Consider the following 17,081-nt stretch of genomic DNA (forward strand, 5'->3'; position numbering starts at 1 on the left):
TAATAGGACTATAGGTTAACTTGCTTTACTTAAGTCTTCTCATTGACCCATTACCTTAGTGTATACCCTGTGTCTTAGTGAGTTCTCTTGAGTTAAACTCTCAATTCACAAACAATACTGTGACAGTCGTGCCTGTGTTTCTAATGTCAATTATTTGGCAGCTTTAGCATTCTATCGCATACATCTACTGTTACAGTTAAATTTACCACTAACCTTAAGGGGTCATTTCAGGACAATCGATGAAGGATTTAGCAAGTGTGTGCTTGCAGGTCTGACAGTTACGTCACTTACATGGACAAGTGCCAGGCTCTCTCGAAACGTTATGAAGTTGTGTGCGCACTCAGGCATTGTTAAACATCAACCCCCCCCCCCCTCTTTATGAGTTGCGCCGTTTTACACTAACGCAGGTAATTTCTTCTCTCTCTCGATGAAGATTAGTATTAAACAGATACGTTAACTGTTAATTAATTGTTATTAATTAGCATACACGATTAATAACAAAACTCTTACTGTTAGTTATGAATTACAAATCAGCTGTTTATTCATACGCCATCTTGGTTGATAACAACAGTCACAAGGGATGTAGATCCCAATCACTGAGTTGTACATCCTATACAAACATGCATCTGCATTAACTAAAAGCTTATTCGAGTTAATCATATTTCTTGTTTGTTTGTTATGTAGCTGACGAAGGCCTCGTGGCTTATATATTCTTAGTTTAATTTGGTCCAGAAGGGCTATTTATATGTATGCTTATTGTATTTTCTATGCAGTCGTTCACCCCTCCTGCAGTAAATCGTTAGTATATCGTGAGTCTGTCACTCTGTAGGTATATTATTGAGATCTACATCCTGAGCTACATAGATCTATTAGCCAGCAATAAAAAAAAAATGCATCACCACCCGCCTATCCAAAAAGTAAATAACCTTATTACATAGACCTACACATGTAGGCCAAGTCTAGTGTATTGATAAAAAGATTGCCAATCCTTTTTTCCTTGCGCATACGCAATAGTGTTTTTCGTAGTTAGTGATCTGACAAGAAAATAGCACATTGACATGATTAGTCAAGCATGTAGATCTACCCTGACGTAGATCGTTTCTTTAGCACTGCAGCAATTTTGATGTTTTTTTCTCTTTTATTACTAGATCTAGATGTAGGGTCCTGGGTCTATTTCATACATTAGATTTTAAAATTGTGCTGTAAGTTTTTTTTTCTATACAATATGTCGGTAATAAACTATAAGTAGCCTATCTATCTATCCATCTATCTATCTATCTATCTATCTATCTATCTATCTATCTATCTATCTATCTATCTATCTATCTATCTATCTATCTATCTATCTATCTATCTATCTATATATATATCTATATATCTATGTATCATCTATATCTATATATTTATCTACCAATCTATCTATCTATCTATCTATCTATCTATCTATCTATCTATCTATATATCTATCTATCTATCTATCTATATATATATCTATCATCTATCTATCTATCTATCTATCATCTATCTATCTATCTATCTATCTATCTATATATATATCTATCATCTATATATCTATCATCTATATATCTCTATCTATCTATCTATCTATCTATCTATCCATCTATCTAGCATCTATTTATTTATTGGAATCTACCTATCTATCTATCTGTTCATCTATTTATCCTTGCAGTGTAAGAAATAAAAAAAAAAACGGTAGAGATTAGTTTAAAATGAAGTACATCTAAAAATGTACTCACACTAAAACTATAATTTCCAATAAACTCACACTAATAGTTCTGTTTATAGAAATGTCACTGACCTCAACATACTTTTATTTTCCACAACCTAAAAATAGCATATGTCACATAATAAGGGGATTTAACTGTTTAAATTTAAACATTTGGGAGCAATTCAGTTGCCTTCCTTCTTCAAGTAGATGACTAGCGAAATGTATTGTTAGGCACTTATATCAGTGATGCCCAACCTAATTCGACCTGCGGGCCATTTTTATTTCCGACTCTCGCGTCGCGGGCCACATGAGTAAAAATTAGGCCTACAAAAACGATATTTTTAGCCTTATCTCTGCTGCTGTTGTGCATGGCATCTGCAATCCGAGACATGGTGCTTAAAATATAAATACGTTTATTGTCAAACTGTAAACAAAAGTTGTTTTTTTTCTGTTTTTTTTTCATTGCATTGTTGTATGGCATCACGTACGGATCTGGCCCGCGGGCCGTACTTTGGGTATCACTGGTTTATATTATTAGTTAGTTAGAGACGCACCATAGAAAACGTATATTGAACGGGACTACTGACGCTTGGGATATTTTGGGTTAGAGACTGGAAAATCAGTTAGCGATAGGATTCTTTTGGGTAAAGACGTGTTTTATTTCACAGAGACTTTGACTGTGGCCTCTTTCTTAGATTAAACATTATATTCATTGTTCATCAGTGTTGACCACATCTTTTCACTAGTTAAAATCGGTGGTGTTTATTTGTGTTGTTAGTCTACTGCACTGGAATACACCCGAACAAGAAACTCACAACACCTGCTGGGTAATTTGTCATATAGTTGACTGCAATACAGATTAAACATCCATAACTGTATTCAATAAATCATTACATCATTAGACAAGCAGATAAAAGAATCATATCATTTTCTCCTCTCAATAATGCATTGATCTATACTTTAATTTCGTTTTTATTCTCATTGACTGTATCAAAAAAAAAAAAGAAGAGGTCAGAACCATTTCCAAACTAAACTCACTGGTAACATCAGGAGAGACATATATCAACAAACGAGGCTTTAAAATTTGTTACTGCACAGCTTTATATTCATTTTTTGACCATTTTTTAAAAGATTTTTTATAGCTGGTGAAGGTCTCGTGGTCTATCCTTTAGTCACAAGTGAGAAATTCTTGTATGCATGTATGTATGTATGTATATATATATTATATATATACATCATTTTTTTTTGAAAACGGCTCTAACGATTTTCTTTAAATCTTCAACGTATCTGTATATAAATGAGAAAAAAAAATCTCAACTAACTGGCCACAATGGGAAAACTCATATCGACAGTTATATCGGTTTGAAAATGTTTCAGGCGTGTTCTATATAGGGACTTAAGAGACTTTCCTTTCTAATCGCCATGTCCATTGACATTTAGAACTAAAAGAACACGAATGCAACTCTTCGAATTGGGAGTCTTTACCCGATCCAAAATAAGTAAATATATTTTCTCAACGCATTATTCAAACGAGCGAGGCTCGGTCACCTGGTACTATATATTGTTGCGTTCATTGTTTTACTAATTTACTAGGTCATGCGGGGTTACTTATGTGTATGCTTATTGTATTTTCTATGCAGTCATTCATCCCTCCTGCAGTAAATCGTAAGTATATCGTGAGTCTGTAGGCATATTATTGAGATCTAGATCCTGAGTTACATAGATCTATTAGCCAGGCATAGAAAACAAAAATTGCATCCCCACCCTCCCAATCAAATAAATAAATTGGCTGTGCATACGACTGAGTTTAATAACCTTACCACATAGACTTACACATGTAGGCCAAGTCTACTGTATTGATACAAAGACCACCGCGACCTTTTTCATTGCGCATACGCAATAGTGTTTTTTGTACTTAAAGATTTGGCAAGAAAATAGGACATTGCTCTGATTAGTCAAGCATGTAGATCTAAACTTACACTATAGTTACACAGGTCGTCACAGGTAATACGTTTTATTTACACTAAAGCTATTTCGTTTTTTTTTGTTTTTTTTTATCTCACTGATAACTAGCTCTAAAAACAGGGTCTTGTGTCTATTTCATATATTAAAGTTTAAAAATTTAAAAAAAAATTATTAAATAGAATTTTTTCGAAAGTTTTTTACTTACTTAAGTAAAAATTAATCGTTTATATAAACTTGCTCTAAGGTGTATTCTAGCATGTACAGGTAATAAATTTAAAATTGACCATAACTCTAGCAATATGTCACTGTAGCGTAGAAGACTGTACTATATCTGGCAGTTTACACTTCACTCTACTTCGTTGTATAGACTTTAATGACTCTAGTTCACTTCAGTTAACTCTATACTCTAGTTAACTAGCATCGAGCCGTAACCCGCTCTACTCAGCTATTCGATGTCGTACTTAACTCTATCTAAGCAGAGCCGTACACGTCTTACTTCAACTGTACCATCTGTAACGACTCAAGTCCACTGTAGTTCGTTGTATAGACTTTAATGACTCTAGTCCACTTCAGCTAACTCTATACTCTAGTTAACTAGCACCGAGCCATACACATTTCTCTTTTACTGTCTCGCAAAGTAAACGACAGTAACGACGACTCTACCGACGACTGTCCTTTCACACTAAGTCTCTGGTTTATAAAGGATCCCTTATCGCTTCTCCAATGTTGCAGAAACACTGCGAGTTCCTTCTGGAACATCACGTGACAACACGTCACACCAGGGGCGGACTGGATGTCAGAATCGGCCCAGGCATTTCTAAACAGTACATTTCGTAAATTGTATATCATATGATGGGTCTCCAATTATATGCTTATCTATTCTCAAAATCACTATGTTTTTTTATGACGTATCGATAACTGTATGCCTGCTCTATAATACTCTATATCTTTAAAAGAAAGATAAGATAAGATAAGATAATTTTATTGATCCAATCAAATGGAAATTCAATTTGACTACGATTGACAACCTCAGCCTAACTACTATACAAAAACAATATGTATGAAAAATTCGAACAACATTCACTCACGAAACACATACACATTCACAATCAGCGCTTTATGAGTTTGACATCTATGTACTTCTTGATGACGACAGCTGATCTAGTAACACTCTTACCGATAGTGGGATAAAGGAGTTTTAAAATCTTTCTGTTTTAGTCCTAATGGAAAGGAGACGACCACTTCGTTCAGATCCACAATGGTTTAATGGGACAAGGACTTATGTTGCTTTTGAAACGCTATGTTTGTTGGCCCTAAAGGATGAAGCATACTAATAGCACTGTCTACTGATGTAAGCTATTACATTATTTTTGAAAATTTGTGAGATTAAATTAGTATTACACTGTAGTCTATGTAGAATATTGTTAAGAATCTCACTATCCAGGCTCTCTGCAAACTGCACCATACACCACCAACTTAAAGAACTTGACAACTCAGGGCTCCAAAGTAACGTAAAGGTTTAATGTCCATAAATAACAGCCAATACTGTACAATTGGCAGCACGTAGAACAGAACAAATAGCTCTGCGATAACAAATATCTCTCCGATAACACCGTTCCGCCGTATCAAGTCTTGCACTGGCCTCTCCGTCTCGTTCCGGGCTTGCACTGGGTTCAACAGTTCAGGACTGACTTCACACACTTGGGCTCGTTGTGTCGGACTCGATCACAGACCAAGATCAAGACGCCGTTCGTCTCAAATGTACTTGATAGTACTCCGCACTAACCGTCGTAATGCTCCGTACAGAACCACACCGCTGAACTGTGCTGTAGTCGACCGTGTTCTGAACTCTTGTCGTGAACCTCCTTTCTGAACCGTCTTGACTGCGACACCTCCGCTCTTATATAGGGTCCCTACTGGCCTTCTCGAACCGGACAGAACGCCGCTCGACGTTTCTAGGTGGTCAGATGACTATAACTCTCGTGACGCTACTGAGCTCTGTTCACGACGTCGATCCTTCCCGGACCGCCGTCGATCCTTCCCGAACCGCCGTGTTGACACTCGTCTCGGCTGACCGTGGTAAATCGTCACGGTTGACCGCTCGTCTAGCGCTGGCCTGGGGCGATTTGTGTCGGCTGACTACACACACACCACTACCCCCATCTGTGCCACCACCGAGTTTATAACACTGCCCCCTCCTTAGATCTGTCCGTCCCGGACAGAATCAACATCATGACATTGGCTGTAAAGTTTCAAAGCTGCAGGCGGGGGTCGATCAGTGGCAGTTGGCTTGCCTCTTGAGCTTGATGGAGCCATCCATGTTGCAGTCAGCAATGGTCGCTTCCTTCTCTTCCTCCAGTTGGCCTTCCCCTGTTTGCCTCGACGTCGTGCTTTCATTGCCACCCACGTTGAATTTAGTAAACGTTTTCTTCTTTTCCTCCAGTTAGCCTTCATCTGGTTGCATTGATGTCGTGAGCGCATCGTCATCAATGTTGCACTCAGGAAAAGTCGCCTTCTTCTTCTTCTCCGCCAGTTGGTCTTCATGTGGCTGCAGTTATTTCTTGGTTGAATCACTATGCACGTTGGACTACGCAAACGCCGCCTTCTTCTTTTCCTCCAGTTGATCGTCCTCTTTTTGCAGTGACGTTTTGGTTGCATCGCTCTCTTGTCTGTCGGTACAGAGGACAGCCACTTGACACATGGAGAGGTATAGGATGTAAGGGCAGGGATTACAAAGATTGTTGACCAAAGAGGTGGCTTCATAGGGCTTTGCGAAGAAGGACTGGGATGGGCTTCAAATCCACAGGACATGGAATTGTGGGACAGGTCATCATCTTCAGCCTTGTCTGGGGGGCATGCTTGTGGGGCAGGTTGGTAACACTCCTCGTGCAAAGGTCCCTCGTCTTCGGCTTCAGGCTCCATTTGGCTTTCTTCACCACCATCAGGACCCCTCTCTCTCGTCTCAGTATCGGGCCAATCGCCTGTTGGTTTCAGACCTGGTCGATGACTTTCATCGTGCGAATGTTCATCAACTTCAACGTCAAGCTTCCTTGGATTCTTTTCACCACCGTCAGGACTTTCCTCTCCAGTCTTGGCAGCCTGACCAACGTCTGTTGGGTGCCGATCTGGCTGGTATCTTCCGACTTGCAATTGTCTCTCAACGACTTCATCAAGTATCATTGGGTTCTCATGATCACCACCAGGGCTTCTCTCGCTGATCTTAGCATCTGGACGAACGTCTATAGGGTCCAAGCCTCGCTGGTAGCTTCCATCATGTAAACGTCCCTCAGCAACAGGCTTGTAGGCAGAATCAGCGTTCTCTTGATCTGTTTTGCTGTTTGAGGTGCTCATATCAGGTAAAGCTTCAGCACAAGATTCGTTCGAACTATGGGCAGCTTCCATTGTCTCTTCATCTGTCTCTTTCGGCTCCACAGGTCTGTACTCCCTGTTTTCAGATGGACAGGCAGCACCACATTCATCAGCAATGCCGTTGTCACTGCATATTTCTTCAAAGCTTTGGGTGGGTAGTAGTTCATTGTTTAACGATGGCGCAGCTCCTTTATCTTTCAAGTCTCTTTGGTCGTACAGGGTTTCTTCCACCACGTCCATCGTTTTGACCACGTGGCTCGTCACTTCTTTCACTGAGGTACCCATCTCTTTAATCTCTCTACAGATGTCCTCGGTGTACTTCTTCAGTGTCACACTCATAGCCCGAATGAACTCTCCAAAATCTGGTGCGACTTCAAACAGATACGTGTCTGGATCTTCCTCTTCTTCAACTATACATTCTCGGAGGCGTGCTTGTAAGGTTTCTTTATTTCCGCTCGTTTTCAGATCTCGATCACGGAGTTCTTCCTTCAGTTCTCTAAATTCAAGTTCGTACAGCAGTTTCAGACGAGCCATAGTAGATCCGATCCAATCCGATTCCGATCCGATCCCACTTCTGACACCAGTTGTTACGAATCTCACTATCCAGGCTCTCTGCAAACTGCACCATACACCACCAACTTAAAGAACTTGACAACTCAGGGCTCCAAAGTAACGTAAAGGTTTAATGTCCATAAATAACAGCCAATACTGTACAATTGGCAGCACGTAGAACAGAACAAATAGCTCTGCGATAACAAATATCTCTCCGATAACACCGTTCCGCCGTATCAAGTCTTGCACTGGCCTCTCCGTCTCGTTCCGGGCTTGCACTGGGTTCAACAGTTCAGGACTGACTTCACACACTTGGGCTCGTTGTGTCGGACTCGATCACAGACCAAGATCAAGACGCCGTTCGTCTCAAATGTACTTGATAGTACTCCGCACTGAACCGTCGTAATGCTCCGTACAGAACCACACCGCTGAACTGTGCTGTAGTCGACCGTGTTCTGAACTCTTGTCGTGAACCTCCTTTCTGAACCGTCTTGACTGCGACACCTCCGCTCTTATATAGGGTCCCTACTGGCCTTCTCGAACCGGACAGAACGCCGCTCGACGTTTCTAGGTGGTCAGATGACTATAACTCTCGTGACGCTACTGAGCTCTGTTCACGACGTCGATCCTTCCCGGACCGCCGTCGATCCTTCCCGAACCGCCGTGTTGACACTCGTCTCGGCTGACCGTGGTAAATCGTCACGGTTGACCGCTCGTCTAGCGCTGGCCTGGGGCGATTTGTGTCGGCTGACTACACACACACCACTACCCCCATCTGTGCCACCACCGAGTTTATAACAATATATTTAACTTGACGCTCATATAGCCCCTTATATAAGAGAATATTATAAAACCTTTAATAATTTTATGCGTGCCATAGTGGCATTCATGAGACCCTTTAGACCCATTTGATTACCATTAATTTGTGTACATTGTAACCTAAAGTAATAATGTCATGATTTCGCTTTTTTCCCCTAGTAATGCGCAATGTAATTATTAATCAATGAAGCCATAATTAATAATGAAAAAGGCTGACTTTATAAAAGACTTACCTCCCTGGAAGATTTATATAAAAATTATGTAATTTTATCAGAAAATCGTTTGATCAAATTATTTTTTAAACTAAAATTGGTCGTCCTCAGAAACCAAAAAGTAGCCATTGCACGAGAAATATGTAAGCTTCAAAAAATTTTGTGTGAACAAATTTTATATAACATTTTTAGTTTTTGAAATCTGAACAGACAGACGTACAGACTTAGATTTTTCGTGCCGTTCGGTGCATTGGGCAGCAAGCTGTCTCCACAAAAATCTGTAACTGGCAATGTTTGAAGCCTCCTCCCACCTGGTCAGACCTGGTGTCTTCTGCTCTGAGGTCCTCCATGAAAATGTTATACGAAAAAGTTTCTCGTATTGGCCTCAATGTCATCGCACTCTTGGTATGCGTAGTTTAATTTGTTGTAGAACATATCCCGTAAAGCTCATACGACGAACAGACAGAACACACAAAAATAATAGTGTCTTTTGCCCTTTATAGGCCTCTAAAAATAGATCAAATACACACACGCACACACACATAAAAATACACAAAATAGAAAAAAAAACTAACGTGATTTCCTTTGACAATGTCGTTACCTGAAACTAACCTTTTGGGGGACTATCTATCAGCCACCCATGAAACAAAATACTATGTACAGATTTCTAGATTCAGTTTCTTAATCATTGAATTGTTTTAGCGTCGATGTCTGACACACTATTCACCTCCTCCCGTCTCATGTTTAACTTGCAACACATTAAATGAGAAAAGGTTTTATTGGGTCATATTTTTAAAAGGTTCATTGGATGAATGTCAACGGCAACAGAGTAGTAAATCTTGAAATTAAATTTAATTGTTACCATTTCACGTCATGATATAAAGAGCTACATTTGCACATACAAAATTGGACGTATTTTATCGAAAGGTAGGGAGTAAATGATCTTTTCGTTTAATTGATTTAAGAGTAAACTACATCTATTTATGAAAGAGAACTAATGACAAAAGTTGCTGTTTGTTTAAATTGAAACTTTTTTCTTGTTAAAATCGTCAATAGTAAAATTTAAAACAAAGTATAGCTTTTATATAGCGCTACTTTCATGGTTATAGCATTCTCAGAGTGCTATGGTCCAATCTCATTTGTGGACAAGTTGGGCGAGGGGTATCTGGGAAAAAAAATTAACGTGCTGCCTTTAGGCGTTCAGTAAACACAACTCTGCTCGAGTCGGGTGTCGAAATTCGAGGTCCCTTCATAGGTAGCTAGCCAAGCCAAGTTCAAGCGCACTTAGCCTCTCGACGACGCATCTCATTATTTAAAAGAAATTGATAATAATATAGATCTTTGTATCAGATCTGACCATATTTTAGATCTACATCTAGGCCTAAGTCTAATTCTAAATCTGCCATCTCCAAAAAGCCAAAAATCTTCATTAGTGCAAACTTGAAAACGCCAAGCAGCTAATGGGTTTCCAAATAATATGCAATTACCAATTTATAATGTACAAATCGTAAGAGAAATTTAAATTTCCCTATGGATAATAAAGATTAATATATATATATATATATATATATATATATATATATATATATATATATATATATATATATATATATATATATATATATATATAACTACATTTATGTTTTAAGTTAGGAATCCAGAAAATAAAAATTACAATTAAGACTTTGCCCCAAATCCTCTAACTAGCGCTCAAGGGGTATATTGTATGTTTTGTTTTATGATTATTCCAGGAAGAACCTAGGGTACAAGAGACCTCTGAAAAAATAAACGAGAGGACTTGCTGTAATAAACATTGAATACATACATGTACAGTATGTGTGTGTGTCTGTGTGTGTATGTGCTTCCCCCTCTCACACACATCCCACACCCCCATCCTAAATGAATTCCTGGCTACGCCCATGTTACTACTTTTATATGCATTAGTGTTATCTTGATTAACACTAGTAACCATACAGCTAAATCCAATGTTTTCTAGCCTATGTATAGCACTGTACCTTACTTAGGCAGTTGAAACATAATATCCCCTTTGAACTGCGTGTCCACCCAATAGAAAAGTAATCGTATATTTTTGTTTACGCTACTATTACAGAATATGTGTCTATCTCGAGAAACCAACTTAGATCCTATCCTATCTCTGCTATCTGGATGCTTACTTAAGGGCAATATTTCTCAAAAATATTCCAGTGGCACCCCTAAACAAGAAGAATTTTGATCGGGTCCACCTTAGGGGTTAGCGGATCTTGGGTAGAGCTTTATGCGCTCACATAGGGGGTCTGAAAGGTGTCAGGTACAGGTATGGTGAGAGTGATTGTGTTATTTCTTTGTAATTTTTAAGTATGAAAGAGTTATATCCCTTTGTTTATCCCCCCCCCCCCGGCATGAATGTGAACAGTATACACGTGATGGTTTTGAATGTGAATTTAAAACCTGGGATTATAGAGTGAAATTGGTAGTCAGTTGTATTATATTCCTGGACTGGTGTTGTGTGTATTAAATATACATTGACGCTTATGTCATTATTTGTGCTGTATTGGATTATTAAGTATTAAAGTATCATTGTCATATTCTGGGAGTTCTGGCGTTGGAGTTAACAATATCTAGTAGTAATTGTTCCTAAGTATATAACCATTGTCAAGCCAAGGAAACCCCCCCCCCCTCTCCATCGAGCCACATGAACCAAGTCCAGACAAACATAAAGTGAACCCTGACAAAAGAGCTTTGAGAATGTAATGAAAAAAAAAAAAAATTAGAGACATGCTTAAATTTTATAATATGCATAGAATCCAAATGTACTAGTTAAACGTTTATTGAAGCTCGTCCATATTGTTTTGTTTTCCCAAATTGAGTTTTGAAGATAATATCTTTGTATACTATGAAAGATTTTTTCTAAACATAGTATTAAAGAGGCAAAAGTTACATTCCATTTTACAAGGTTGCTGGGAAAGCGCTGTACAAAATTGACGCCATCATTGATGGCCGAAGCGTTATCCACTGAGCTATTCAAGTACTTATGAAATAGAAGTCTAAAAAGTCTATACAATTAGTAGCGAATGACCTATGGTCAATGCTCATCTCAACGTTATTAAGTACGTTTCTACGCAAAACAAATTAATAATTGATTAACTTTTTTTTTTTTTAATTAAAGTGTGTGTTTTCATCAAAAATAAATAACTGAAAATAGTTTCGACTTGATCCTAGATAAAGAAGTGGGAGATATAGCGTGTACAATATTCCACCCAGACAGACGGAGCGAGCTGATGAAAATTTTGTTAAAAAAAAGGAAATGTCCAAATTGAAATTCTTTATTGCAATATAGTGTACTATTCATTCTATTAAAAAAAATGGCAGATTAAATTAAGTCAAATAAAGAAGCAGGCAGCACTAGCCAATACTTTTATTTAAGAATAGTTAATTAAAAATTACAGAAGGACAGTCGGTACAGGTACAATGACCAAGGGATGAAGTGACCGGGGGATGAAGTGACCAGGGGATGAAATGACCAGGGGATGAAATGACCAGGGGATGAAATGACCGGGAACCGGTACAATCTACAAAAGCTATTGCGTCTTTTAGTCTTATAGGGGCCGCTAATAAAAATGCCTGATTATTTACAATTTTCTGGAAATTTATTTTCTGCCACGTAGTCTCAGACGAAAAAATGAACCATACAAACTTGCTGCATAAAAAGTCGATTAAAAAAATAATGTTTATAAATAAAAAAAAGTTTTTTTTTTCACCTTTAGAAGCCAATGTACCAGAAAACGAGAGAACTAAAAAAAAAAAACAATACTGAAACATGGATGATGGAAAACCAATGAAGCGAACAACTGCTGGAGGCAAGGAAGCAGCCATCACGTGCAATAATTTTCAAGTCCAGTTCAACAAATTGTTAAAGGATGCCATCTCCGATCTATTTATATCATTTGTACGTGCTGAGAACATCGTGAGCGTGTTCAAGAAGTACAGCCAAAAAGTGTTGGTGGACAAAGATATTGTAAGTTTACTGGTTATCGAATATCATTAAATGTCCCTATATTATAAAATTGTCATGATTCTTAAATAGCACACTTTTATTTCTGTAATAATAACGTAATATGCACTGAGATATGTATAAATAGTTTATTACATTTGGGACTTAAGCTGCTACTGCTACTAACATTTTGTTAGGTATTGATTTTTTTCTCAACTAAAATTTACACAAATTAGAAATAGTTAAAAAAAAAAAAAAAGTAAAGTTCACATTTCAGACCTTGTGATCTAGAGGGCAGATGATGTAAAGGGCATCTGTTTCTGTGGCCTACAGTTAATTATGGTGTCATGTGGCCAGTACAAAGACCAACTGCCTTTTCTTTTCCCCAACTTATGTCAGGTACCCATTAGAGCTGGGTGGACTCAGAGGCGCTGAAAGATCCCGGAATTAAAAATCCCAGTGATAACCAATATTAGAACCCGGAAAAATTGAAAGCGGTGAACCGTAACCTTGTAAATGGGGGGGGGGGGGGGGGACGGAGAAACGGAAAGTGTAGGATGTGAATTTTAACGTGTCTAAGATATAATGTGAAGGTTTTGACACAATTTTAGCATTTAGATAATGTGTTGCAGATTATAAGAGATGAGAGAACTGTAAACGTTTACCCATCCATTGGATGCTTGTTGCCTGCATTTACATTCAGAAAGTCATTACAACATTATTTTAGAAAAGAATAGAAATAATTGATACTACAGGAAAACAAGATGTGTGAATTTGTCATCTTTTTTAACGTGTAACGTACTAGAATAGAAACAGAATTTGTGTTTTCACAAAAACTTATAGAAATCACCATTTCGGATAATATTTCTAATATTTGTTAAGAAATAAATGTAAAAAGGCAGGACTCAATTTTTTTCAGCCTTGAATTTTAAATTTTATACAAACTTTCAACAAACAAAACATTACTCCTTTCATAAAAAAAAATATTTAACAAAAATATTATAATATCTAAAGGTAACTCAAAACCAATGCACAAGGTCCTGCTTGTAACATTTTGAATAGATTCAGTGTCAACATTATATATTTGTGTGGCTTTAAAACAAGGGGCTGGCAACATTTTTAATCTCATATTTTCACACCTTGACGGAAACGTCCATAATAAAAATAAATCAATGGAAGAAAAAATAAAAGCATTAACCTAAAGAGAGCTTCAATAGTAAGTACAACGAACGTACTAAAAAAAAGTTAAGTTCCCCAGTCATGTGGCTAGCACAACGACTAACAGCCCTACAAATCCCGAAATTTATAATCCCTGTCTTTACTGGCATTGGAACCCAGGCACCTATGTTCGGAAGCCAAGAGCTTAACCTCTCTGTCACCGCACCTCCATAACGTACTGAAGAAGTTATTAATGGACCTCATTCACCAATCGTAAACAAACAATATTTTGCCACTTGGTTCTTTATATCTTCTATACAAATTACGCAATCCATAAAGGCTGTCACGTGATACGTAATTTTCATTGTTTTATCAATATTATCACGTGGCTAAATGTTATTTGTTTACGATTGGTGAATGAGGTCAATTACATAAACATAACGTATTTTAACAACAGCGTATCTAAAAACTGAAATGCCATATTGTATTGATACGTTTCATGCGTTTACTGTGCTATGCATTTTTTCTTTCTGGTTATGAAAGATACGTACTAATTTGTAACTTATGACAATTTTCAAAACTTTCAATAGTAGTTTTTCTAATATTTTAAACAACCAAAGGAAATAGTGAAACGAAAAGCTGAGTACAAAGGAAACATTGAAGCCAACGAAGAATTGTTAAACAGGCTTGTGACCTATAATGACTGGTTTCCGTGTCTGCTTCAATGTCTCAGAGACAAGGACGTCAATCAAGGTCACGTTGCACAACAGATGGAAGACATAGGAGGTAGGTAGTGTTTATACATGCTTCTATGTTTGCCTTACGAGTTAACGTCTTCGCTTTGACGGGGGAGGAGGGAGGGAAGTGGTATTTGAATGTGTACTGCTGCACTGGGGTCAGGTTACCAAACATGACACTGAAATGGAATAATGTTGTTGTTGTTGTTTTTTTAACTTGACCTAGTAACATATATCTGTTTGCAGGAATTATTTCGCATTACGAAAAATAAATGAATAAATAAATCACTAATAAAAAAACATTAGGATCTACAAGACAACTTATTCCGAACACTTACCGCCAAACTATGTAAATACTATACAGAGATTTTAAATTCACCTTTTATAATGGAATATAAGTATCCAAGCCCAGCTTAAATATTTGGGCCAAATGTTTATTGAAACCTTTTTTTATTACAAGCTACTCCATCTGCATTAGACGCGCTTTATATCACGAGTAATAATAATTTAGTAGCGCTATGTACGTACGTACGTCCGAAAGCCAAATCGCAAACTGTGTCTTATCACTTTTCATTGACCAACCAACATACCAACTGGCGGCTATTTCGAATTTCGGCAAGTCTGTTCACAACATTGCTAGAGGTGCAAGAAATTATTTTATTTTTAAAACTAACTAATGTTAATTACTTGATCTAAGAATGAACATGTTAAATTACTTTATTTTAGAAATCGTTTAATTTCAATAATTACTTTTCACAATATTTCCTTTCATTTATGATGATCAGCGGCATGGTACATAATTAGAACCGCTATCTCTCAAAACTATTTTTACTACTTCTACCACAACTTGGCCTTTGATAGTTACGTCATGCGTTTAGACAGGGAAATATTACCATGTCCTAAATCAGTAAAGTAGTCTACACACTCAGATTTGCAATATATCTACTTATTAATATGTATTATTAGATTTCTCCACAAGAATAAAGAGGAGATTGTGGACACTATAAACACCATAAAAGAACATGACCGCAGATGAGATGACCGGGGATCAAAGGACCAAAGATGAAATGACTGGAAATAAAAATACCGGGAATGAAATGACTAGCCACCGTCTGAAGAAGCGTGTTCTTTGGGGGCCTTTTTCATGCCTGTAATATTATTATACATTCTGAAAAGGAAAGATCCGTGGTCCGTGTAAAATAAACGTTATAGAGCAGGTGAACAATTAATAGGTGTAACTGCTGTGTGATGCTAGCTTTTTTATCCAGCATTATAATTATAATGTATATTTTATTATAAATTACTATACTTTTTTAAAAGATTTTCTACGAAAAGAATTGGAAAGAGAGCTGGAGAATCAAAAGGTAAGTATTCATTATTAGAACAAGATTGAAACATCCAAATATATATAGGTCATACCTCTGTCTCCCTAGCTTTGAATATTTCTTTCAGTTATTTAGATTACTAAATAGTGATTGAAGATAGGTTTAGCAAGGCATCCAATAAGTTTTTATAAGTGAATTCAAGTTTTTTTACAAAGCTTATATCAACTGACTCTGTTTGTCTGGTGAAAAGTTTGTACACGTTATTTCTCCCACAAGAAAAACTCAGATCAAGCTGAAATTTTGCGCTGTTATTACTTGTACCTGACAACACAAGAATCAATATAAAAATAACCAGTTAGTTAATTAACTATTGATAATCAATTATTATCTTTGGTATCAAACAATAGAAAGAAATAGTACTTGACAAATGTGATGGTATAAGTTGAATTAGTCCCCTCGAGGAGGTTTGAGCACTGAGAGAACCATTTTTTTTTAATGAATTTAGAAAGCGATTATAGTAACATTCACCCAAATAGTCCATTATTTCTCTCCCCCTTCCTTTTTTTGCCCAACTGGTCCAGACACGTCATAGAATCAAAGCGATTTGAGAAAGCTAAAAGCATGAAATTGCGCGTCTAGATCTATTACATATTTAATTACCTGGATGATTAAAAACTAATCGATACATATACAGTTAATAAAGCTTTTGTTTTTGTCTTGTTTTGTTTTTTAAAAGAATTTTTAATGTTTTTCTTGTTGTTCATTATGAACATGTATTTTTTTTCCTGCCTTCGAAGGTGTTCACCTTTATATTTTCAAATTCCAACCTATTATAAAAAGGAAATTAATGATCTCAAAAGAAAGTACTTATTTATCGAATACAACTTCCAATTTACTTTTCAGTTTCAATATTCTACAGTCAGTTCATCAGCAGGTAATGTTTCTAGGATTTCTACATAGAGTTCACGTTTAACCATTTTATTAGACACCTTTTGTGTGTATTTTTTTGTGTATCGTTATAACTGCGGTGACAACTCTGGCAGGAGTAATAAGGTGTAGTAAATTAAACACTACCATGACATTCGAGCGTGTTTTTAGCATGTGATCCTTCCAAAAGAAAAAAAGGACAACACACTTTTTTTTAACCAAATCTTGTGGCTATGCAGGGATTTACAAAAGGAACGATAATGAAAGTTTGCGTAGATAGAACTGTGATGGTGATGC

General features: G+C 37.0%; 1 protein-coding gene across 7 annotated transcripts in view; it reads left to right on the top strand.

Moving 5' to 3' along the window:
• The first annotated feature begins 1,031 nt into the window (after window positions 1-1,031).
• Window positions 1,032-17,081, top strand: part of LOC106062362 (uncharacterized) — a 55,409-nt gene continuing 39,359 nt past the window's right edge. For 5 of the 7 annotated variants that reach the window (XR_008775373.1, XM_056014392.1, XM_056014394.1 and 2 more), the window contains exons 1-5: window positions 1,032-1,202; window positions 12,411-12,661; window positions 14,416-14,581; window positions 15,853-15,896; window positions 16,761-16,791. Coding sequence is in view for 5 of the 7 variants with exons in the window: in XM_056014392.1 (XP_055870367.1) it covers window positions 12,464-12,661; window positions 14,416-14,581; window positions 15,853-15,896; window positions 16,761-16,791 (439 nt within the window). In the remaining 2 variants the exon portion in view is untranslated. Of the gene's footprint in view, window positions 1,203-9,143; window positions 9,574-12,410; window positions 12,662-14,415; window positions 14,582-15,852; window positions 15,897-16,758; window positions 16,792-17,081 lie in introns of those variants that run through there. The other 2 variants (XM_056014393.1, XM_056014397.1) reach the window with 2 other exon arrangements.

The sequence above is a fragment of the Biomphalaria glabrata genome, chromosome 16 (assembly GCF_947242115.1).
Source record: "Biomphalaria glabrata chromosome 16, xgBioGlab47.1, whole genome shotgun sequence".
Lineage (NCBI taxonomy): Eukaryota > Metazoa > Mollusca > Gastropoda > Planorbidae > Biomphalaria > Biomphalaria glabrata.